Source organism: Zeus faber, assembly GCF_960531495.2.
Source record: "Zeus faber genome assembly, chromosome: 15".
Taxonomy (NCBI): Eukaryota; Metazoa; Chordata; class Actinopteri; order Zeiformes; family Zeidae; genus Zeus; species Zeus faber.
Window position 1 is genome coordinate 9838661 of NC_137194.1, and position 25000 is coordinate 9863660.

Below are 25000 nucleotides of genomic sequence, written 5' to 3' on the forward strand. Positions count from 1 at the left end.
ATTTATTTTTAAGACGGATGCATAACTTCTCCTTCTTTAAGTCATTGTCAGCATTCAGAAATGCTTGCGAGGTTGTAACCTCCAACCTCACAAACACAAAAATTCCCTCCCCTTTTTTTTTTGCGAACAATCATTCGAGCAACAGCATTTATACGAGTAAATAAAATACTGTATAATGAAATGAAATTGAGTGCAAGGGGAGACCAGCCTCCCCCCGCCCATGTTGGGAGGGATGCTGTAGATTGGGATTGTTGCTGGATCTTTATGTAGGTCAGCCCATGTCAGCCAATAAGTCCAATTACCATCAGCCTCCGAAATGGAACAAGCAGATCTGCTCATCTCCGCTGACCCTCCTCGCCGCTCCCGCCCCGCAGAAGCGCTGTCTGCACTGTAGTGGAAATTTTACTCAACTGCCAAAGATCCACAGTAGGAAGGAGAAAAAGTAAAGACATTAAGAGGCATTAAGAGAAATACATAATCCTTCATCAAACACGAGAGCGACGGAGAGAAATTCAATATATGGGAGCCGTAAAAAACGTGCGGAAATATGTCTCCCCCCTTGGTTTGGTGTTTTTTTTTTTTTTTTTTTTTTTCCACGGGTCGTCGTTTCATTTATTTTGACACGTGAAGCTTAAAGAAACATCAACGAGATGAGATATGCGGTGTTTTTTGTTTTTTTTTGTTTTTTTTTGTTTCTTTTGGGGTCGTCGTCGCTGTTCCGCATTTCTCACGTTTGAAATAAATAAATAAGCGATAATAAAACAAATAACGTTCCGTGCAAAAATATATAAAAAAAATTAACAAAAAAGGCAGAAAGTTATCGAGAGAGAGAGAATGAGAGAGAGAGAGAGAGTGCACTCAATGATTCATCCTCCCTTTTAAAAGAACTTGAAACCTTGGATCTATTTTCGGGCTCGGCCTCTCTCGCTATATATGCAGCACGGTGGAGCAGAGAGATTTAGTGGGACTAAGTAGTTTGATATTTCTATTGGTTTTCCTACACAGCGCCCCCCCCCCCCTTTCTCTCTCTCTCTCTCTCCCTCCCTCTCTCCCTCTCTCCCTCTCCCTCCCTCCCTCTCTCTCTCTCTCTCTCTCTCTCTCTCTCTCTCTCTTCTCTCTCTCTCTCTCTCTCTCTCTCTCTCTCTCTCTCTCTCCCCCCTCCTCTCCTCCAGTGATCTTTCTCATCATATGGAGACCAAGGTCATGGCTGATTGAAATATAATAGAAGTGTAGACATCTGGCCTAATACTGTGGGAAGTTAAATCTATTTTAATGGCCCCTGCTGCAGTGGATTCTCTCTGATGCACTCCTGCGCTTCGCTGACAGTAAATCACAATGTTCTCTTATTACCCTGACTGGAATGAGGGCAGAGAGAAAGAACAATGACGGATCCACATCATTTGTTTCCCTCCCGTCCTTCTCCTCCTCCCCCCTCCCCCTCCTCCTCCTTCTCCTCCTCCTCCTCCTCCCTTGCTTTTTTTCTCTCCTCCTCTTAACCCCCTCGTCCTCCTCCTCTCTCCTCCCCTCTCCACTCATGAAGCGAGGGGCTTAAACAGAGTGACATCATGAAAATAAAAATAAAGGGGATTATGCTCCGGCTATTGTGCAGTATGTGATTACTGGGGCTTCCATGTTCCCTGGGGGTATGTGTGCGTGTGTGTGTGTATGTGTGTGTATGTGTGTGGGGGTGGGGGGTGACTACGAGACAACATATTTTATTTATTTTTGCGATTCCATCTAATGAATAAGAATATGAAATGTGGCTCGGACCACAATATTGCCTCCTCTCCCAAAAAAAGAAAGAAAGAAAAACGCCCGGCCCTCGGCCCGAGCGTTGACAAATTTTCTTATTCCTCTCTGTTCCGCTACAAAGATCAGACATATTTTTTCGCCCTTCATCCTTGCCCTATAACCTCAAGGTTTGCAATTTATTATTATTTATTTTTTCGAGAGACAGAGAGAGAGAGAGAGAGAGAGAGAGAGAGAGAGAACCGACATAAATTTGCGGCCATGGCTGGGCCCCTGTGATTCTTTATTTTGGATTTTTCTCCGCACCTTTTTGAATATACTTCCTTCTGCCATTTAGGAGTTCACGCTCATTCTGGCGGAGGTCCACCCGCATCTGCAATCGGGAGCCAGACCCCTGTTTTCACCCTCCTAAATTAAATCCATGTTGATGTGACATTTGAGGGAATTGCATTGGGGGGCGTGGGCTCCCTCCTCGGCGGTGGGCTATTGGCCCAAGCCCGCCCTGACCCACCTGTACGTTAGTGACGGACACCTCCTTTTTGAAAACGCCCTCCTTCCTCAACTCCCCCCAGTAGCTGTCGGTCAAAGCTTTTGAGGTTTCCACAATTCGTTTTTTTTCCCCCTCTCCAGGTATTGCAGCGCTCTTCCGCTGCTGTTGATACATCAAACAAATGGGGTTGCTTGTCATTTCAAAGCCGGGTCACGTGTCCTCTGCGGACCCTGAGGAACGTCCTTGCAACGGCCACTTTTATATAGGACGCGGCGGCGGAAGTTCAGCACCCTGTCTCCGACACTGATGAGTTTGATTTTCGCCCGCTATGGAAGGTTGATCTTCCAAGGTGAATTCTGACATCCTCATAATATATTTTGAAAATGTACTTTAGCCGTCTGTATGTCGAGGCTTCGGTGGGTGGACAGGAAGACCCTTATGTATGCATGGCCAGCTGTTGTCTGTCACCGCAACAACTCTCTGTCGCTGTTTTTCCCTAAAGAGGCATATGGCCGGTTGACTTTCCATAGGACACGGTATACCCATTGAAAGTTATTGGTTTCTTTTTTTTTTTTTACCCCAATTATTTTGTTTGTGCAATAACAATGGCCTTTTTCGTTCAAACTTCCAGTGTTTAAATGTCAGCTAGATCTCGGAATGGTAAGAGCTCAGCGAAGTCAATCTGTACTCCTTGACCAACAAATATTGGTCTTCTCGACCTACTATTCATCCGCTGAGTGCATAGATTTTTCAGCTGTGAAACACTGCTTCAAAGTGAGTTGGGGGTTGCCAGGTACGAACTGCAATGCCTCGCGTCAGAACACAACTGGCAACCCTACAGAACCAACACAGTGGCTTTCAAAGGGGGTATCTCTTTGATATACTCTATATGATGTTTTATTTCAAATCCTTTAAGGAATCAAGGGCAAATCTTGGGTAGCCCCACGCGACAGTACGTGCAGCCTTTACATCAAGATCCCGCCCCCGCGTCTACAGAATTATACTTACAGTATATTCTGTAAATTGAATTGATAGAGAATCGCTCCAGTTGCTTTATTGCTTTTCCTCTCTCGTACGCCCCCATACTGCACACGGACGGCGTTGTTCAGGTTCCAACTTCATAAGCTCATGTCACGTGTGTGTCATTGAGAGGGCATGTGGAAAGAATTGATATGTGGTATGTTCAAAGGTCCGAAAATGCTGTGTGTCCTTGTCCGGCAGAATGAAAGATTTGCTTAAATTTCTGGTGTGGAGGAAGGGTGAAGGTCAGAAGGGGAAGGCTGAATCAACACTTTGGAATATTCTGACCGATCTTTTCTCTTTCATCCACTCTGCACCACGTCCCGAAAGACAGTTTATACATGAATTATTTATCTCGGTTTGAAAATATTAAACTTGTTATGTCCTTGTCCTGTGTCTTATCGCCAAGGGCATCACAAGAAGCTTCGGAGAAGGAATAACAAGGTTCTAGTATGTAACACAAACACAACAGCAGTTGGGGGAGAAAAAAATAGACTTAAAGTACCTTTAAATCTGTTATGTTTCATCAATGTGTCCAAAATGGATGGAAGTATTGTATTTGGATCGGGGCTTGAATTTTTGAGCATTTCAAGGAGCGTTTCTCACAGTTACTTTTGGAATGGCAGAATCCATATCGAACAATGACTTTTAATTTCAGCATCGTGACATGTCCCTTTTTTTATTTTTAAAGTGCTATAAGCCGCAGATAACATTGTGTGATGATGGTGGTTTCAGTATAGTAACACAAGGTCAAATGCTCTATATTGCTTTTAAAGGGGACCTATTGTGGCTGTAAAGTGAAAATAAAATGTGTTCTGAGTTTGTCACACCACAGAAAAATGTATTATTTACCACCCAGCCAAATTTGAATGATTAAAAAGAATCGGCAAGTATAAAACATTAGGTTTCAAAATCGTGGAGGTAAGAAAGGCAGTTCCCTCTGTTCTGAGACACTGGGGGCGTGTCCTCTGAAGACGCTGAAACCAGACGTTGGAGTAACTTCCATGTTTAAATGTTGTGCTGAACTCAGTCCTGTGTGTGTAGTTGTTCAACCTCAAAGCGCCGCTGTCTGGCTGCGGGACTCCCCGCTCTCCGGTGCCCCCCTGCTGGCTCCTCCGCAGGCCAGGTCGGGGCTCCACGGCCTGCTAGCATGCAGCCAATGCTAACGTAACCACACCCCGGGCGTCCCCATGGGACGGCTCTTTTTTGTTTTTGGTGTCTGTGGCATGAGTTCTCAGTCTCCCTGAAGACTCTTTTACCTTAGGTGTTTATTCCCAAAACAGAGTTTTTATCCCCAACTCCGGGCTGTTAGCTTAGCTCATTTCACCATCCGACCTGGTGTTCATACAGTGTTAGGCGGCGGTGCCATGCCGAGTACGACCGCTCTACGCCACCGAGTCATGATTTAGCCCCGCCCAAAAAAAAATGGGCCACGAAAATGGTGAACGAAAAACGGTCTAACGGCACAATTCAGGACGACATGGTTCAGTTTCTTCCACACGCTTTAAGCGATGGCTTTCCGTCATGTGTAATGTGTTGAGAAACAAGTCACTGAATTCACAGGGACTTCAATGTAGTCGGCCTCTGAGGTCCCCAAAACATTTTTGGAGTTGTTTGCTGAAAATACCACTCAGATTACGCTTCCTAACCGTGATCCAGCCATTACCGTATCGCTCTGCTCACCATGCCGAAATGCCGGTTTTGCAAGGCAAGTATGATTTAACTTAGATTTAAGTTGGAATTTCACAGAGTCAGTAGGTGGCGGTTGGATAAAGTTATAATTAGCGTAGAGGAGCGTCTCTCCAGCCCTATCGACCCCATTACACACAGAAATGAGCCAACAGCTTTGGAGTACAACAGAGCACTCCGCCGTATTTTGGTATTCATTAGACAAAACCCTCTCCGCTGCCCTTGATAAGATCCTGAGAAAGCTTCAGCTGTTTACCGGAGCTTTACGGTGGGAAAAGGGATCCGCAGTGATAATAATTCCAAGCGAGCGCCAAGCAGGTAGAGTGAGTGTTATGGGAATGGCGAATAGCACATCATCCGCACTGATAGCGAACCTACTCCCTGTTATTATTGTTTTGGCTCTTTACGACAGCACCCATTATGGGACTTTTATCCCGTCGCCGGGGCCCCGGATGCCGCTGGTAGCGACACTCTGGCACTTCCTCTGCATCCTTTGTCATTTGTTTGCTAAAAGTATTTGTTTTTAAGATGAATGGATGCGCTGGCAGGCGGGGTGACAGCCTACACGAGGATGATATTGAATTGATTTCTGAAATGTTGCAGAACGGACTGCTTGATGTGTACCATGAGACATGAATAATAAAAATTCTATTAAAAACCTCCTTGAACAGCTGACACCGGAATATTATTTGCGATGATTAATTTTCCTCAGTCATTATAAATGGGAGTCGGCATCAGATTGCCTCTGACAAAATTGCTTTTCATTCCCTGGTGAATACCCTCAGTGGGCTTTTTTGAGAACACAAAGCCATATTTCTCGCCACAATATTATGTCAAGATAGGCCCTGACAGACAAGCGCGCATCTTGCTCATGTGTCACCTTATTAGTGTTACACAATCTTAAGTGTTTCAACTGGTCACAAGCTCATTGAGTGGTTTCGATCCAGCCGGGTCTAAAATAAATTGTCAGTGGGAAGAAGGCATTCAGTTGTGGATTTGTTTAAGGATATTACTGTGAACTGCACTGCAGAGCAACACTGAAGGTGGTACTTGAGATTGTTGGGGTAATCATTGGATCCTTAGAACTGATTCTATTATATTTTTTGAGGGTTTTTTTCCCTTTATACCTTAACTTTGAATGAAATGAAAAAATATATTATTGTTTTTTTATTTCCAGAAAGATAAGAAAGACCAAAAGACATAAAATATATATATATATATATATATATATATATATATATAATATTATATTATCTATATAAGAAATATATATGTTATATGATATTATATTATATGATATTATATTATATTATATTATATTACATTATATTATTTATATATATTGTATATGTATTTGTATGTGTGCTCTTTGTATGTACTGACAAATGTCCTTCCAGAGGACAATAACGCATCTATTCACTAGTTAATCTAATTTATTTGCCGTTCTGTCACTTCACTGCTTTAACTTACCAGTGCACAGAAACAACAAGTCTGTAACATTTCCTTTGACAATCTAAAGCATCTTTGAGGTTTCCGATCGTTTTTTTGATCTTATTTCTCCTCCCTTTAGAACTACTCCAGTCACGGCAGAGGCAGCAATGGCGGCGCGGGGGACGAGGACTACGAGATCCCGCCCATCACGCCCCCGAACCATGCTGACCCTTCCCTGCTGCACCTCATGGAGCATGAGGCGGGCTACCCCTTCCACTCCCTGCCTCACAACGGCCTGCTCAACCCCTACTCCTACCCCGAGCTGCCCGCCCTCATGATGTCCAACATGCTGGGGCAGGACAGCCACCTCCTCTCTGGGCCTATGCATTCGGTGAGTACGCCGTTTCTCACTTCCGTTTTCGGGGCTCAAACGATGGAAATCAGGCCCGGAGGTAGTGCAAATCCAGATAATGTCGACGCCATGTGGGCCCATGCGCCTCCCTCTACGCCATCTGGGCCCTGCTTGTTGGAAACTCCAATGGCGCTTTTCCACCACTGGGACTCATGTACCCTTTTCCAAGGCTTGGTTGGTTTTAGGTTGATTTTTGGCCTGGTACCAACCGTACCAACCAAGCCATGTGGGCGGAGCTAAGCAATACTCCAGGCCAATTGGTCAATCGTAATGGTCACACAGTTGTCGTCCCACGTTCGTCTTTCTTTATGCCTTCCATCTTCTTCTCCAACTCCATCTCTTCCACTCTTTCTTGGAAAATGTGCTTCACTATGACGTCTTCCTATTCGTATGACTCAGATACCTGCGCTAAGACTCCTCCTACTGCACCTTCACGGCTCTCTTTTCAATCTATGTCCTCGACTGCCGCCGCCAAACTGTCGGCACCATTGGAGGATCCAACTTGATGCATTTAGTTTCGGTGAAAGTATTCCCGAAGATAGCATGTATTCCACGTGCACGTCCGATTCTTCTTCCTGGAGCCGGGCCTCACCATGCGCGAGGGCCACCGTGACGCACGAAAAGCTGTCACTCTCAAAGTGAACTGAGGGATTCCCTCACCCGGCCGCTCCCTCCTTCCCATCTCCTTCCTTGTTCTTTTTTTTTATTTTTTTATTTTTTTGGGCCCCAGTTAAGAAATTGCTTCCATCCCACTCGTACATATTATTTGGATAGGATTCCCTCATTTCACCGCTGCTGCTACAACTCTATCCTCGGGGGAAACACTGAGGTTCCATAAAGTAGCTACGTCCACATGAAGATCGTTCTTTTTCTTTGGAATGAGACTTCCAACCTCAGGGCAATGCTATGGTTTCATATTTGTGCCTCATTCCTGAGCGAGCAATGGGAGATATTGAGCACATTTTGGAAGCACATAAATTATTTGAGCAAACAAAAATCTTTTCTGTGCACAAAAATGTATCTGCATGTTTGCCATTATCCATATTAATGTGCAATTCTCATATGCCCCCTCGAAACTCCTGCTCGGTGCGCTCAGATTGTCCCTCTCTCTCTCTCTCGCTCTCTCTCTCTCTCTCTCTCTCTCTCTCTCTCTCTCTCTCTCTCTCTCTCTCTCTCAACCTCTCCACTCTGTGCACGCTCAACCTTGCCTTACAAATGTGCCACAAAACCAACCAATCGGAGAAAGCAAATTCTGATTGGCTGATTCATCTCCAATCACACTCTCACTCCGTTTGAAATACGTTGCAGCCTGTGTTCAGCCGGGACCACTGCCTAACTGTTCATAATTAGGCTCTTTTTTTTTTTTTTTTTTTTTTTTTTTTTAATTAAAAACATCCCTTAAACTATAGATAAAATAAGGATCAAGTTATTCTGTTTCTCCAATAAGGACAATTCTTTATTTTAAGGGACGGTAAGAAGAAGTATTTTTTTAAGAGGTTATTCATTTTGCTTAGTAATCAGCCCCACTACTTTATTTTGAAAAAATACACACGGCACAATCTTTCTATATACCGTAATGTCAATTAAATATGGAAAGGGAGAGAGGTTTGAAACGTTTGCCGCACCCACAACAGCCAGTCGATCTTGAGCCGACACGCCCACAAACGCCGGGGGCACGGAGACCCGGCGACGAGGAGGGAGATGCTTGGCTTCACGCTGAAGTGTTGTGATTGGAGACAAAACAGCCAATCTTCCCTTTAATCTTCCCGAGAATTGACCTTCTCCGATCCTCTGACTGGCTGGTTTTTGTGGCACATTTGTAGCGCTGTGCCGCGAGTGTGCGGGTTGAGCGAGAGAGAGAGAGAGAGAGAGAGAGTCAATGTGAGCGCACCGAGCAAGAGTTTGTGAGAGGGCGCATGAGTGAGAGGGGTTATTATTGCACGTTAATATGGATAATAGCAAACATGCAAATACATTTATTGTGCACGGAATAGATTTTTGTTGGCTCAAATAATTGATGGTCTTGCAAAATATATTTTTCTGTGCTCAAAATCTCCCGTTGCTCGTTCAGGAATGCACTTAATGCCAGGACGCCAAAGGTGACACAGAATTTACAAAGCGCTTCCACTGAGAATGTGCCACCGGCGAACAACAAAACTCAAAAGTTCCCAGAATAACCACATTTCATGAGTTTGGACACACTTCGGCGGGTTGGCATTGTCTCCTCCTCCTCCTCCGCCATTCTTGTCCTGCGTAGGAAGCTTAGGTGTGGCACCAGTTGACGCACACCCTGCAAAGTGTCGCCCGAGGTGCCAACTGCTCAACATATCCCGAAAATAAGGCCCCAGTCCCGCTCCTTGCGGCGGCTGCAAAGTTTAAATTCCACACCGGGGCGCCCTGGCTCACGTAGCCGTCATCAAGGTTAAACAAAAGGATTTTAAACTTTCCTTTTAATCTCCGTCATGACACAGGTGTTAATATTCCTTGCAAGTGGTGGGGTGAGGCTCTTATTGGAATAACCTTGTTAACGGCCCTCGCTGCTGCGCGGCGGCCAGGAAAGGTGAAAGGTCGTTCTGAAATAGAAGTGACCCGGTGCATGCAACATTTACACAATCAGAGAGCTCCAGCCTCCCCAGCTCCCAACACCAGCAGGGAGTTCATATCTATTCTGCTCCAAAGTGAACCAGGAAAGGGAAGCGCGAGCTCCATGCCGTGCATTTTCGTTTGTTGTGATTGGCAAAAAAAAAAAAGATTGGCGATGAGGATTGTGTGTGTGTGTGTGTGTGTGTGTGTGTGTGTGTGTGTGTGTGTGTGTCTGTGTGTGTGTGTTGGGGGGGGGGGGGGTTACATTTTCTTGAGAACATTTTGAAAGGGCGGAGGGGATGAAGGGATCTCCCTTGTCAGCTACTTTTTTCGTTTCAAAAGGATGCGGAGGAACCCTAACTTCCAACCAGCCGGTGAAGAGAGTACTGTATTTTCACGCGTTAAGCATGCTTCAAACCGAACATGCAAACACCCCTGGCGAACACATTCAGAATGCTTTAATCATAGAATCGAACCAGATAAATTATAAATGGCCTGTGCGGTGAATTATTCAACATTATATACTTTCATCTGACATAAATATTACTTTTTTTTTTTTTCCCCCTCTCTCTCCCGCTTCCATCATGAATATTTATGCTTTAATGTGAGTATCCATGGCATTTATCCTCCGTTAATCAGGTCTTATGTGATTTTCAGAATCAAACTGCATAAGTTGCAGGCTCCATTTTCTGTGTGTGGTCGCTAAGGCCTCGGTTAAAGCAGCCTTCAGGATTAGGTCACTAGCCAATGGCTACTGAGCTGAATGTGCAAGATCCGGCAGCCCCACCGCGTGCACGCCGGATCTGCTTTGTGAAGTTATTAGCAAATGGCCAAACGATGCACCTCCTTCGGTTCATAGCGGAGTGGGAAACCGTAATCTCTGCAATTTGGATGAGTTGACTTTATGAGGTAACATCACTCAGTCCCGGCTGTAAAGGTGTCCCGGTCTAAGTGCGGCGGGGGGAAAAAGAATATGCATGGATTCACGTGCATGTGCCACATCCGTATGGGAGTCTGCGCAAGAAAGTAGGCCACTTCCACCAGTAACACATCTGTGTGCGTGCGTGCGTGCGTGCGTGCGTGCGTGCGTGCGTGTGCCTGCTTCTTAACCAGCTTTTGTTTCACCTTTGCAATTATTTATTTTCAAATAGCCCTTCAGGGTAATGTTCCCATTTTCTTATTTCACACCCTCTTTTCTCATAAATGAACCGCCGGCACAATAAATCACCGCACAAACAGAGACTTGCACACAGCAAGAAAGGTCCAAAGATTTATGTAACACATTCATGTTTCCCACTTCCACATTTTAGTACTACTCTTGCACAGCCCGGCTAATAATAGCCGCTATTAATATTTCCTGTTGCCTGGCAACCGCCGCAAATAATAGCTTACTCTGGAAAAATAGATGACCGATAAGAAAGAAGAGGGGTGGGGGGTTGGTGTGTGTATGTGTGTGTGTGTGTGTGTGTGTGTGTGTGTGTGTGTGTGTGTGAGTGTGTGTGTGCGTGTGTGTGAGTGTGTGTGTGCGTGTGTGTGTGTGTGTGTGTGTGGGGGGTGGAGTGATGGGGTTTGAGGAGGCGGTGCGGGGTGGGGTGGGGTTATTCAATTCCTTTATTATCTCCTGGGACAAGAAGAGCTTATTCCTGTGGCTGAGGAATGGGAAAGCGTGTGCTGCGTATTGTGAAACGTTAGAAAGCAATCGAACAAGAGGTGATTCTCATTCCGCTGCCACCGGGGCTCTTGGCATTTCGGACGTCCCCGCAAGTCAATTAACCCAAATTCCACCCTGAGGAAGGTGTGGTCAGGGAGCCCAAACTGACGCCGCTGATTGCCTGTTTGTTTGTTGGTCGGTTGTCTGGGTTGAGGAAACTACAAGCGCAGGTTGGCTTTCTGCGTGGGGATGTGGGACAAGGGCGTGGCGGCAAAATCGGCGACACCGTCGGCAATGGAGGGGACCGGTGGACAGACAGCGTGGACGGGGGTGGGGGCGCTTGGTCGTCCCGACGTCCACCTCTTCAGCGCTTCATCGCTGAAGGTGCGGAGCCCGGGACGCTACCGCAAGGATGCAGCGCTCACATGAACCTCCTACGAACGCAAGCACAGCTGGAGCAACAGATAAGCTCGGTCTCCGGGGATGATGTTCCTGCTTTTTGGTACAACTTTTAGCCCCGGGCTAAAGAGCTGTAAACTTCTCCCTGCTTTGGGATTCTCTCTCTCTCTCTCTCTCTCTCTCTCTCTCTCTCTCTCGTGTTATATTTTTTTTGCAAACCATGCATCGATCCAAAAGCAAACACATTTATAAAAGCACTGACTGCCATTATCATTCGGACAATGTTTTCTCGTTCCGTGACCCCGTGGCTTGAAAATGTAGGAGCTGCGTCCGTTTAGCGTCGGACGCTTATTAAAGCCGAGAGTTTGGACGGCGGTCGCCGTTGGCTGCGGCGACGATCCCGCCTCGGCGGGCCCTCCTTCGTGGAAGGACCAGTACTATGCGTACGAGCGCCCGTTTGAACCGGACGCTCAGATTTCCCTCCGCGTTCAAACCCCGGTGTTAAAGGAGTTCGGGCTAACACTGGACTACTGAGGTGCCTGAGACCGGGGAAGACCTGGCTGACGCGCTCGATGTTAAAAATGCTATGCTCACTTGATTGCCCTGTGCTAAACAAAACAAACGCATGGAGACAATCTTGATGTGGGAATCCAAAGCCGTCCATTTATTCCCATACAGCACATTGTCCACAGCAGTTCCATCATCATAGCAACAAGGGGCCGCGCGCAACCGTTCAAAAACCCTTTGCCCTTCCGGGTCAAACACCTGCCAACACCATGGTATTTCCTCCCTATATACCTGAGGTCAATTTGCAGACATGCGCCACCCAGTGTTACACAAACGAAATTACAACATGAATACAAAACAGCATTTTGGCTCTTACACCCGGGTTCGCTGTCGGACGGCGTGACCGTCAAGTGTTTCCCCTAATACCTAATACGTTTGACTGTCAGCTCTGAAACCGTCCCTCAACCGAAAAAAAAACAAAAAGAAAAACAGGAAATTGCTCATTTTTACGAGAGGCGAGACAATCAGAAGGCTGAACAGCAAGGTTAGTGAGAAAATGCTTTTTTTTTTTTTTTTTTAAATAATCGTCTCCTTTCCTTAACTCTGGCCCAACGCCAACGCTGACAGATTGACGGACTCGAAATCAAGGCGACGGGCGCCATGTTTTGGATGACTGGATACTGTGAAATGTACCATTTCCGTGGTGGGAGCGCTTATTACTGAGGGAGAATCCCTATTTCACCCTGAGCTGTCAGGGTTGTCTGTACCCGAGCGCCGGGGGGTGATGGGTGGTTGCTTCTGTTCAACAAACCCCCTTCCAGCCCCTCGGTCTCTGGGTTTCGCTGGTAATATCCAGTTAAGGGGGGCGGGGGTCGGAGGGCGGGGGGCGGGGGCACTGAGATTCATCTGTTTTAGGGGGAAAAAAAAAAAAAGGCAGGGAACTCTCAGGCAGACGTTAATGAGGGGTCGTGGAGGGGTTTTTCGCGAGGCGGACCCAACACGGGCCCTTGAGGGACGCCAGCATATTTAAATATTGAAATAGAGTGTCAGCCCCCCTGTCTCATTACCGGCGTAATGAGACTGGCTGAGGGGGGCGGGGGGCGACACGCGCCTCTTCGCCAAAAAAGCAGCTGCCAAATCTGCAAGTTCATGTTACGCTTAGTCACATGATCCGTATTGGGGATTGGTTCGGTCTTGTTGAACATGTGGTGCCGCATTTCTGTTTTTGGCAGGGCGTGTTTGTCGCTAACAGGCGACAATCACCCGGTCTAACACTCTGCGTGGCGACAATTAGCGTTGTTTGATTTTTCGGGTGAATTGTTTTTTTGGGGTTTTGAGAAATAAACACCCGCTCCGGCGCATCTCGAACGAGTAGGCAGGCGATGAGGTGCGTGCCGGGGCCGCTCACCTGTCTTGCGCGGTTATCTGCGGTACCGCGCCCGCGTCTGCGCTGATCCGCTTTGCAGGACACATTTTGAACACGGCGACTGATTGCTGCAAGGTTACGTGAGCTTGACTCAATTTGACTTCATTTAATCTGCTGAAAGAAATTTGTTTTGCATCACTTGGCATTTAGGACATAGACAGCGAGGGGGAAAAGGCCACAGACGTTTTAATACGGCAATATAAAAAAAAAAATAAGTTATATTGATGTCCCTTGTTATTGACTGTGCCAGAAGAGGTGGACAGAGGCTCACGCAAGCCTTTAAAAAGGTCACAGGAAGACTTTTAAGGCTCTACAAAAAACCCAATGGTTTAAAAAAAAAAGCTAAGGGTTTGAACCTCACAGGTTGCAACTTGGCTATTTTTTCTGCCACACTGATCCATCAAAGGCTCACAAAGTGGCATCAGGACAAAAGCGTGGAATCACGGACGGCGTGCGCAACGCGGGCGACATACCCGTGCATTTGATGGAGGGGTCAGCGTGCACGCCACAACTCTGGTTCCAGTTAGAGGCAAGGCATGAGATTGGAGACTGTACCATTTATGGTATTAAGGACGGCAAGGAACAAAGTTGTCTTGCAAAATCAATAAATCATCATGTCAGCGATGACCTTTGGATCGAATCCACCCCCCCGACACCCCCCCCCTCCCCCCCTCTTTTTCTCCTGTCACTCTCCAATGCATAACCATAGGGAGTAAAGTGTAAATGCTTTGGAATATACAGTACGCCTTAAAGTATATATTAAAGTAGTAGAGTAAATATTAAATTGAAAGCTGTGTTTTATCGCAGCCCCTGGATTCAGCTCATTTCAGTTGAATTCTTCTGGAATGGCCCTGTGTTTTCTTTCACAGTTTAGCTTTTCAGATGTTTCCGCACCAGGTCTGTGTGCACAGCTGCCCATCACGGGGATAGATATGACATCTCGCTGACATTTGCAGATAAATCACTTTTTGCTTCAGCAGGGCCGTGTCTCTGTGGCGGCTTTTTCATTTTGCAAAAAAGACGGATGCCCCTCGGTGCAACTCCAACTGCAGGGGCACTGGAATGTGTCTCGCGACTTGTCAAGAAACATGACAACAAGATAATTGTGAGGACACTCCATTTGCTGTAAGTGAAAACAAATACGTTTCCAAATGAATTGCGCTGGCAAAAAAACCAAAACAAAACAAAACAACAAAAAAAACACAACTAAAGCTTTGTTTTCGCGTCGCTCATTATGCACGGATGGGAAAAAAGTCATGAACGGGCGTATTAACGGATTGAGCATTAAAAACAAATGAGCATTCATTGCGCCGCATGAATATTCATGCGGCTAATTCAAATAACCTTAGGCGACAGTTAGAGCTAATGAATATTTAAAAAAGCGTGGTCATAGAGACTTAAGAATTGTATTGCGGCTCGCTCTCTCAGATCATGAACAAGGGTAAACAATTATAATGGGAGGAAGGAGATTTCAGTAGTACTGTAATCAAAATAGGCCCGGTGAGAAAAGGGCTTTGACCAGATGTTGGTTCTGTTCAAGGGTGAAATGCTTCTTCTTATGTACTGTGCTGTGAGTACTTTTATCTCTGAGGTATTTGTAGGATACTAAAGTAATTCCATTTCAGGGGAGTATTTATAATACCTTTTTTTTTTTTTTTTTTTTTTTTTTTTTTTGTAAAAGGGACTTTCATAATGGCAATACAGTCAGTTGGTACAAAGCGTCAGCCTTTTAAGTTTTTTTTTCTTTTTTCTTGATAGTTTTAGTAAAGTTTTAGTGAAAGGGTTTTCGATCAAACCAATATAATCCGTTTATAAGGAGGGATGACCTTCAAAGCGGGATTATGTAACATTTTTACCTTAAAATAACAGCGTCAGAATAATTTTGATGGTACCCTCACTTGTTGGGTGCGGTCACTTCCTTGATGTTTGGCTTCTTGTAATTACTGTTTTTTTTACCTGGTAAAATGTAAGAAAAGCAACATAAATAAAAATAAATTACTTGCCGGTCAAAATGCCAGGCTCATACAAAACTTAACCGCTCCACCTCCCCGACAAATGAGAAGGGCCAGTGGTGCTCCCCGCGCTAGCACGCGCTACCACACTCACTTTCACTGCGTCGAGGGGTTTGTTTCACCCTCTGAGTCGCGCGTGCGAGCCGATCTGGCAGGCCGAGCACATCTGGTACCTACACCGTAGCAGGGTGCCCCGTCCGGCCCCGTCCCTCCCCGCGGCTCCAGGAAACGGCGAGGTCAGAGCAAGGGCCGCTGTAACCCAGGTGTACATTATATCTGCGTTCGTAACATAGACTGTTATTGAAACGTGACCGATAAGGTTCAAATTTGTCTGGTTTATCAAAGTCTGAGATGTGGAAACGTCGCGCCAGGTTTGAAAATATCACAGAACCGTGAACGGAAAGACTTGTTCGTGGGCCGGGATGTTTCTTTTATTACCTCGGTCACAGTAACCATCAGGGAAATGGACCCGAGCACAGGATACGAGCACTTGTATGCGACGTTGGTATAAAGTCTTAAGTAAGTATGGTGGGACAACGGGGTCAAAATAGTGCAGGAAAAAACCTAAACTGTCCCCATTCTGTGATCTCAAATGGGCGTAGGAGCGATCGGTTTAGCTCTTGAGGGGCCGGGATGGAAAATGGAGGAGCCCAGTGGAGCCATTTAGCATGTTTGTTTTTACCACGCTGGTTTCTGAAAAGGCCCCGTCATCCTCGCATGCTGTAAGTGAGAGATTCCCACTCTGCCCACTTTAAAAAGACGGAGGGGGAGTGGTGGTGGTGGTGGTGGTGGTGGCGGCGGCGGCGGTGGCGGCGGTGGTGGTGGGGTGGCTGCTTCCTTTGGGGGATCAGCGTGGCGGCGACTCGTCCTCCTCGCCGCCGCTGCCGCCGCGCTAATTAGGCCCCACCACAAAGCCAGCCTGTGGGGATAATGTCCTATTATTAGAGTCATTTGTTTCAATTAACCGCTCTGTGATTCCACAATAGCACAGCGCAGCCCTGCGCGAAGAAGCCATTACTCTCGCCCGGGGAACCTCTGGGGTTTTGAAGGGGGTGAGCGCTCCGGCGAGGAGGTTACAGATACCTGCTGCTGCTGCCGGGCCCGCCGCCGTGCACAGTCACTGTTTCCCAGCACTGCAGGACTGGTACAGCAGAGTAGAAGATGCTCCTTACATCTCTGCATGAGATAATAATAATAATAATTATTATTATTATTATTATTATTATTATTATTATTATTATAGTAATAATAGGGTATTTATTTGGAATGTGATTGTGGTTCTTCATATTTGGTTTATTCATCAGCACCTTACTGAGAATACTGTGTTAATGGTTTTGGCAGGATTTGCTGACTTGAGCCTTTACCATCCTGGACATACTGGCGTGAATCACCATTCTGCTGGGATGTAGGGTCGGTGTGTAAGGGATTCATATACTATCACAACAATACACGTCTTTTCAGTTTTGAAAAAAAGTGATACATTTAGAACAAGGAACAAATAAAAGGACAGTGTGTTTTCGACCTCCAGCGCAGTTCTCCAGGTTGCCATCGTTCCATCGGTCCAAATATGAGTAAGGTGTTTGTAAGACTGAGCAACAACATTATGGTAAAATATCAATGGGATCAGTATCGTCTGGGATTTTGGACATATCGCGGTGTTGTTAAATGTTGTGTTTACCGCTGCATTACAGTAAAGTAAATACTTCTCGCCGTTCTAATCAAGTAATCTACCTGCTTGGTCATAATATCCTATAATGTCTTAGGAACGATTGTTGCCGTGTTTAAATGTCTCATGAAGGCACCAATAGTCACCCCCAAAAATACCGTGAAATTATCAATATCGAGGTATTCTCCGGAAAAACATTTTTAAATATTGATTTAGTCAATATGGCACAGCCCTGGTTGGTAGACCTTCATTCTTATCGGTGCAAATAGCCTTTGTGTTGAATATACTGACGGAAACATGTTTGTCGGAGGGTTTCTTTTTTGAAACCCTCCGACCCTCCATTTGTTCGTTTTTTTCGCATTGTCATTGTTTGCAGGTCAGTGCCTACTTTGAGCAACTAAAACCAATTGCACGACTCCCACCTAAACAGGGTGTGAGGGACGGTGTGTTTTCGATATTAAACCTCTTACATTTCTTTCTTTTTTTTTCCCAATGTCTTTCCAGCCGTCGGGGTCTGTGTCTGCGGCCAAACAAAGGGTTGCTCTGACTACAATCACCCCCGCCCCCAGCCACTCCACCCGATATGCAACTATACCCTGGATGGGGAATTAGCATATAGTACCTATGGCAACCAGCGAGTAGCCCTTCATAATAGCTTTTTGTAATGTTTGTGCACAGACACACTGACGGGTGTTGTTCACAGCTGGAGATGGGCAGAGCAGAGCGCTGGATTAGATGGAGGTTGCATAAGGTGTGAGTATGCAAAAGACTGCGCTTTGTGCGACTTATCAACAAAACGATTCTTCGAACCAGGAAAGAAAAGAAAAAACGAAAGGTGAATCGCCACCCTCCTCCCACATGTCAAAAATGATAATAGCATTAATAATTTGGGGTCGTTATTCTGCTGTGGCACAATTCCCCTGGCATTTCCTCGTAGTTATCAACGACAAGATTTCAAGCGGGCACCTGATTTGGAGATTTTTAATGGCTCCTGCCGCTGAAAGCCAACGCCGCCGCGATGTATATCTTGTCAGAAAGCCCCAGAATGCAACGTTCCGCCATGCTTTTTCTCCCCCTTTCAGCGGCAGATAATGGAAACTTCGATTGATACGAGGAGGCTGCCGGTCGGTGATGCCTCTGTTGCCAGCCGCTCGCTCATTGGCTCGCTCCCCCCGCTGTGCGGATGTTTACAAAGAAACATCACCCGCTCGCATTAGAGGGTCCGAGTCCTCCCCCCGGGCTGTTGCTATGGAAATAATGCTGCCGCGGCTGTCCATTCATGTTTGATTAATTGTTTTTTCCCTTTCATTGCTGCTCCCTTCACAGAGGCCTCCTCGCAGGACCAATTTATCTCCAAAACAGACTGAAGGGAGAGGACAAACATCCAGATCCATTCCAGCTTCTCTCTCTCTCTCTCTCTCTCTCTCTCTCTCTCTCTCTCTCTCACTCTCCTCTCTCTCTCTCTGTATGCCTTCCATCATTATAAAAAGTAAAAAAGAATATATATTTTTAAGAGAGCTACATTACAAAAAATAGTCTGTTTTATTTATGTGCAGTATATATATCATTTTTTTATTTGCCGCCCCACTCCACGTCCTACCTGGACTGAATGGAAACCCCCACCTTTTTCCTCCTTCGCTGCTAAATTGCGCTGTGTAATTCCGAGCTACAGGAACCCGCTGGGGCCAATTAGGGCGCCGACGGAGCCGGGAAGTGTGGAGCAGATGCTTTTTGCCACTATTTATTAAAATTCAATCTGCGGGGGCCTCCGCCAACCTCGTTAAAACGGCGTTAATCTAATTAGCCCACACTTGCCACTGTTTTTGCCACATTACCAAATACAAGGGCCTCGACTTTCGCAATTTGGGCTGATTAAGTAGGGCCGGGCACGCAGGAGCTCCGCCGATCCGTCTGGGTTTGTTTTTTTGTTTGTTTGTTTGTTCGGTTGTTGTTTTTTTGAATAAACCACGGTGAGCAGATCGGCTACGGTTTGTTTGAGTATCTGCAGTGGGAATATTGGTTTGGAGTCAAACCCACGCTGCCAGCGCCGTGAGTCTGAGGGAAGCACTAACAAACACATTTGACATAAAGTCTCTTGTTTGTTTCCTCCGGCACGGCGCCAAGTCGGACACAAATTCCTCAATGGGCGCTTTCGTGGCCTTACGCAATTCCCGCTGATGTCCCCGTCATCTCTTTTATTCAACCTAGCTGTATTTCTTGTATTTCGTCTTTGTGTTTGATGAGCGCAGCGCTCTGGTCGTCCGCCCGGCGTGCGGCCGGCTCATTGCTTACAGATGGACGCCGCGACATAGAGGTGTAATGGCTTCCAGATGAGGAAAGTATATAGTCAACCTTCCCCTGGATTAAGGTAAAGGGAACATTCAGCAACGGCACAAAGGCCCCAAAATAAAAAATTCAAAATAAAAAAAACCTAAAACCTATGAAGTTTTTAAGGAAATCAGGGACTTATAGGTCGCCTGGAAAGGTGCTTTGAGGAATCGGTTTCGCTGTGAAAAGGTCTAGAAATGAAAGTGTTCAGTCTTGGCTGGATTCTGGATTCGAAAAAAATAAAAAATACAATTCCTGCCTGGTGTGACGCGGAAGGGGAGGCTTAGCAGAAATGAATACAATTTTAAATGAATTTGCTAATGAATGATTTGATGAAGACCATTGATTTTTCACTTGAGCCACAACATCCGGCGCGTGCAAAGGACGATTGACCGCAAAGTGATGTCCAGTAGTGTGTGAAGAGTGCACGGTGCGGTGGGAAGGTGTGTGTGTGTGTGTGTGTGTGTGTGTGTGTGTGTGTGTGTGTGTGTGTGTGTGTGTGTGTGTGTGTGTGTGTGTGTGTGTGTGCTGTGTGTGTCCGTGAAGAGAGCTTCGTTTGGAACACAAGGATTAAATTGCCAGCAACTCCAACTCGAACTTGAGCTTGAAACGGCTTCTTGTCCGTTCTCACCTCGACTCCCATGCGAACATACAGCGCTCTTGTCGGAGGACGATGTTTTTATATTTAAAACAAATCCATACACGTGTGGATACGATATGTTAACGCATAAGACGGATTCATGTCTTAGGATCTGATTTAGAAGGACCCAAAGCTCAACTGGATAGATATTAAAATGCTCAAAAAAACAGAGGAGATTATTTTTATTTCCAATTTAACTTAGAAATGAGCAGGAATCCACCCTCAACTTGTGTAATATCCATGCAATTTTCTATAACAATGTAATAATTAAGTAAGTACATCGTAATAACTTATGCCCTATATATCCTTACCAATAATTTATCCTGTGCATAAAATTGAACTTTGTATATTCTATATATTTTTATACATTTGGCAATTTCTGGTCTGTATTTATTAAATGCAATTTTTTTTTTTTACATTTCTTTACCACTAATTGTCTTTGGAGAAGGGAAGTGGGATATATTAAGCAGCAAGGGAACAGTCAGTTCTTGAAGTTGATGTTTTCGAAGCAAGAAAAATGGTCAAGCGTAAGGATCTGAGCCACTTTGACAAGGGCCACATTGTGATGGCTAGACGACTGGGTCAGAGCATCTCCGAAACGGCAGGTCTTGTGGTGTGTTCCCAGTATGCAGTGATTAGTACCTACCAAAAGTGGTCCAAGGAAGGACAACCGGTGAACCGGTGACAGGGGTCATGGACGCCCATGGGCTCATTGATGCACATGGGGAGTGAAGTGTAGCCCGTCTGGTTCGATCCCACAGAAGAGCTACTGTTGCACTAATTACTGAAAAAGTTAATGCTGCTATGATAGAAAGGTGTCAGAACACACAGGCCGGTCAGAGTGCCTATGCTGACCCCTGTCCACCACCGAAAGCATCTACAATGGGCACATGAGCGTCAGAACTGGACCATGGAGCAATGGAAAAGGGTGGCCTGGTCTGATGAATCACGTTTTCTTCTACATCATGGGTTAGGCTCCGATCCGATGGAGCATCTGTGGGATGTGCTGGAACAACAAGCCTGATCCATGGGGGCCCCACCTTCGCAACTTCCAGGACTTAAAGGATCTGCTGCTAACGTCCTGGTGCCAGATACCACAGGACACCTTCAGAGGTCTCGTGGAGTCCATGCCTCCACGGGTCAGAGCTGTTTTGGGGGTATGAGGGGGATCTACACAACATTAGTGGTTATTATTGATGGTTTTAATGTTGTGGCTGATCGGTGTATATACATATAGATATATATATATATATATATATATTTATATTTATGTATTCAAAAATATACTAACACTGCGGCTTTGCAGCTTGAAACTCAACCAAATCTGTGTTGAAGAGCTGAACTTTTGTCATTTTCCATTTTTTAATTTATTTTTTGCAATTTCTGAGACACCTCAAATCCACCGTAAAAAAAAGTTGATATTGGATCCTTGGATCGCGGAGACAACATTTTGGGCGACTTATTTGGGGAGAGAAAGCCGCGCATGTCTAATACCAGGTTCATCAGAAAGAACTGTCCAACTCGGGTATTATGTGTTCATGCTTAAATCGAGCCCGTCACTTTCTCTCTCCTTTTTTCTTTTTTTTTTTTCTTCCACTCTGCAATTTCCTGCAGATTATTCCGGTGCCGTTCTTTGATTTATGTTTTTGAAAGACTCTTGTGTGGTGAGATCAGCCGTCAAGCGGTGCTCTCCTGCTCCGCCCGCTTCCTAAAACTCTCTCTGCAAGTCACCTTTCCCGACGGCGTATTGGAACTTTGTTTCTGTGTTTTTTCGACGGTGGATCATCTCCGTGATACTCTGATTTAAATATGGCTGACACTCTGTAGCTCTCCCTCGCGCTCGCTCTCTCTCTCTCTCTCTCTCTCTCTCTCTCTCTCTCTCTCTCGCTCTTCCTCTCCTCTATTCTATCTTCCTCTTCCTCTCCCCTCTTCCTCCATCTTGTTTCTCGGCTTGTGTCAACGCTTTATCCCTTCTGCTCGCTCGTCCCCTGCCCTCTCTCTCTCTCTCTCTCTCTGTCTGTCGCTCTCGTCCTCTGGATCGCTCTCTTCCGATCTCCCTCCTTCCGTCCCATCTTCTCTCTCCCCCTCCCGCTCTCCCCCTCATCTGTCTCTCTCTCTCTCTCTCTCTCTCTCTCTCTCTCTCTCTCTCTCTCTCTCTCTCTCTCTCTCTCCCCACTCTTCTCTCTCGCTCTATCTCGATTTAATTCAAATCAATTAAACAACTTTATTTGCACGGCCATAAGGACGTACATTATTGCCAAAGCACATTGTACGGATAGAAGAGTCATATTATTAACAGTGAAGGTGAACAGTTGTATGTGATAATTATGTGTAACAGTAAGAAGTAAGAATTATGTGTAAAAAGAACAACTTAAAATAATAGTTACACACGAAATCTGTCATTATTGAGTACACGTTCCTGCTATAACACAAGCACACACACAAACCTATGCACGCACACACGCACACACACATATGCACCCGTATATACATATAGTATATATACCGTATCTCCTCTAGTAGTGACCGGGGCTTCTATTTACCTCAGCTGCGGAGGGTACCAGGCCTTTATTGGAAGCAGGCTTGTATTAGAGGCAGGCTTTTATATCTAATTCCCTCCTTTTAGTAAGTATTTGATCATATGCCTACATGCCATGCAAACACATGCATGGCGAAAAAAGAGAGCTGGTTTGTGCCCTAAAAGTCGCACTTGTGGTGGTGGACGACGGGGGAATTACAGTTTTCTCAGTTCCCCTCGAACGCACCACTTCCTGCTTGGAGTGCTGGGGAGCAAGTGCGATCAGAGCTCATTTTGCCCCCGAGAAGAGATCCACGATGTGCTACGGCGGCAGTAGGAAATTGCGAAAGTGAAATACATCTGCAATAAAAAAAACACAGTTTTTATTTGCTTTGTTTGGGAGCGGAGCACCGCAGCGGAGCAGCGCCACAGCTCTGATCAGTTTTTGCCCCGGTCTTTATTTGAGGCAGGCTTGTATTTGTTTGTGTAGACCACGCCCCCGGCATTTATTAGAGACCCAGTTTTTATTTAACTACTGGTTTATATTTGAGGAAATAGGGTATATACTGTATTACTGTATATGTACTGCATACATATGCATTGGTACACATGTCGCTCAAACAGATGCATGACCAGCGTGCCCAGGTGAGGCAGTGCACCCTGCGGTGTTTTGGAGGTGGTGGGAATCACTGTTCTTTAAAGTGTGGCAGGCAGAGGTGTACTCTGCTGCCGGTCTGCAGCTCTCTCCGCGCTCTCCCCACAGGATCGGCCATCTTGTTTTGATCCAGCGATGTGGTCTAATTGAGGGAGTTTTCTCTTTGAATTTGTTGACGTATTTTGCCCCGATTGTTTGGAGGTCTGTGCGCCCTGCCAGGAAGGGCAGCTCCACCTCCGCCTGGTTCCGTCTGCACCGGCCGAGTCGCCCCTCCGTGGGGAGCCAGGCTTTCTTATAGCGGCCTATATCTCCTCTTACCCTCTCTATCTCCCTCTCTTTCTCTCTCTTTGCCTTCATCCCTCCCTTCCTCATCCCCCCCCCACCCTCTCCCACCGTCCCCAACTCTCTCACCTCTATCTCCCCCCCCCCCTCTATCCCCCTCATTCTCTCTCCCTCCCTCACTCTCCCCTCCCCTCTCTCCTTCTCTGTCTCGCCCTCTCCTAGGCTCCTCCTCTCCCAACCCTCCCTCTCTCTCTCTCGCTCTCTCTCTCTCTCTCTCTCTCTCTCTCCCTCCCACCCTCCCTTTCTCTCTCCCTCCCCTCCTCTCTCTCTCATGGTGTTTTGATAGTGACGCAGTTATCAGGATGTCAATTCTAATCTTCTCTTGCCAGTACAGTGCAGTCCATTCAGAATTACACAACCCCAATCCCTCTCTCTCCCTCTCCCTCTCTCTCCCTCTCTCCCTCCCTCTCTCTCTCCCTCCCTCTCTCCCTCTCTCTCTCTCTATCTCTCTCTCTCACTCTCTCTCACCTTCTCTCTCTTACAGCGGATGAGTCCTTGCTGACATCAGCATTCAATCTTTTTTTTCTCCTCTTGCAAAACCGGGAGAGCTGTGTATGAAATATGATGATGAACGTTGAACGGGTGTTTAGACGACAAGTTGGTGAAATACTCCAATACTACTATAATAACATAATAATACTCTATATCTTAAACTACTATAGTATAATAATAATAATAATATTAATACAATCTATACTATATCTAATACTACTATAATAATAATAATAATAATAATAATAATAATAATAATAATAATACTATCTATACTATATCTAATACTACTACTTTTGTGAAAATGATAATAATATTTATATTGTATCTTATACTATGATGATGATAATAATAATAATAATAATAATAATAATAATAATAATAATAATAATAATAATAATAATAAATAATAATAATAATATCTACACTTTATCTAAAACTACTGTGTAAGAGGTTGTAATTATATGTTAAGTTAAATGAAAGGACAAAAAAAATTTAAAACACAAGCCCAAACCTTTTGAAACATGCATTTCCAGTAGAATTTGTAGATTTTGGAACTTCCTCAGTTAAAAAAAAGACTCAAAACGACTTATTTTTGTTAGTTATCTTTCTTTTTTTTTTCTTGTGTGCTTTTCTACAGACAAGCTCACAATTTTTCATATTCTAACACTGATTTTTTTTTCAGTTGTTGGCTGTCGGGTTGTGCATCATACATACGTGTGATGTTTCCTGGAGATTATTTAGCTTTTTTTTTTTTTTCCACAGATTGTCATTCCATTAGCTCTCTCTTCAATTTATTCTCCACTCACTTCAAAGGCCTGGGTGGAACAGATGTCATTTCAAACGCCTGTCTTATGCCTCATTGCATAAAAGTGAGGGATGATTATATTTTAATGAAACCGAGCACACTAGCACAAAAAAACCTGACTATTACCCAGCGCTGTGAAATACACAAGCAATAGTTTCATATTTAGACAGGAAATATGAAAG

General features: G+C 45.3%; 1 protein-coding gene across 1 annotated transcript in view; it reads left to right on the forward strand.

Annotated features, from left to right (window-relative positions):
* LOC307240783 (TOX high mobility group box family member 2-like) overlaps nucleotides 1–25000 on the forward strand; it is a gene marked incomplete at both ends in the record, with an annotated part of 103214 nt that overhangs the window by 61220 nt on the left and 16994 nt on the right. Inside the window, one exon of the mRNA XM_080014642.1 lies at nucleotides 6519–6770. Within this exon, the coding sequence (XP_079870768.1) occupies nucleotides 6519–6770 (252 nt within the window). The remainder of the gene's footprint in view (nucleotides 1–6518; nucleotides 6771–25000) is intronic.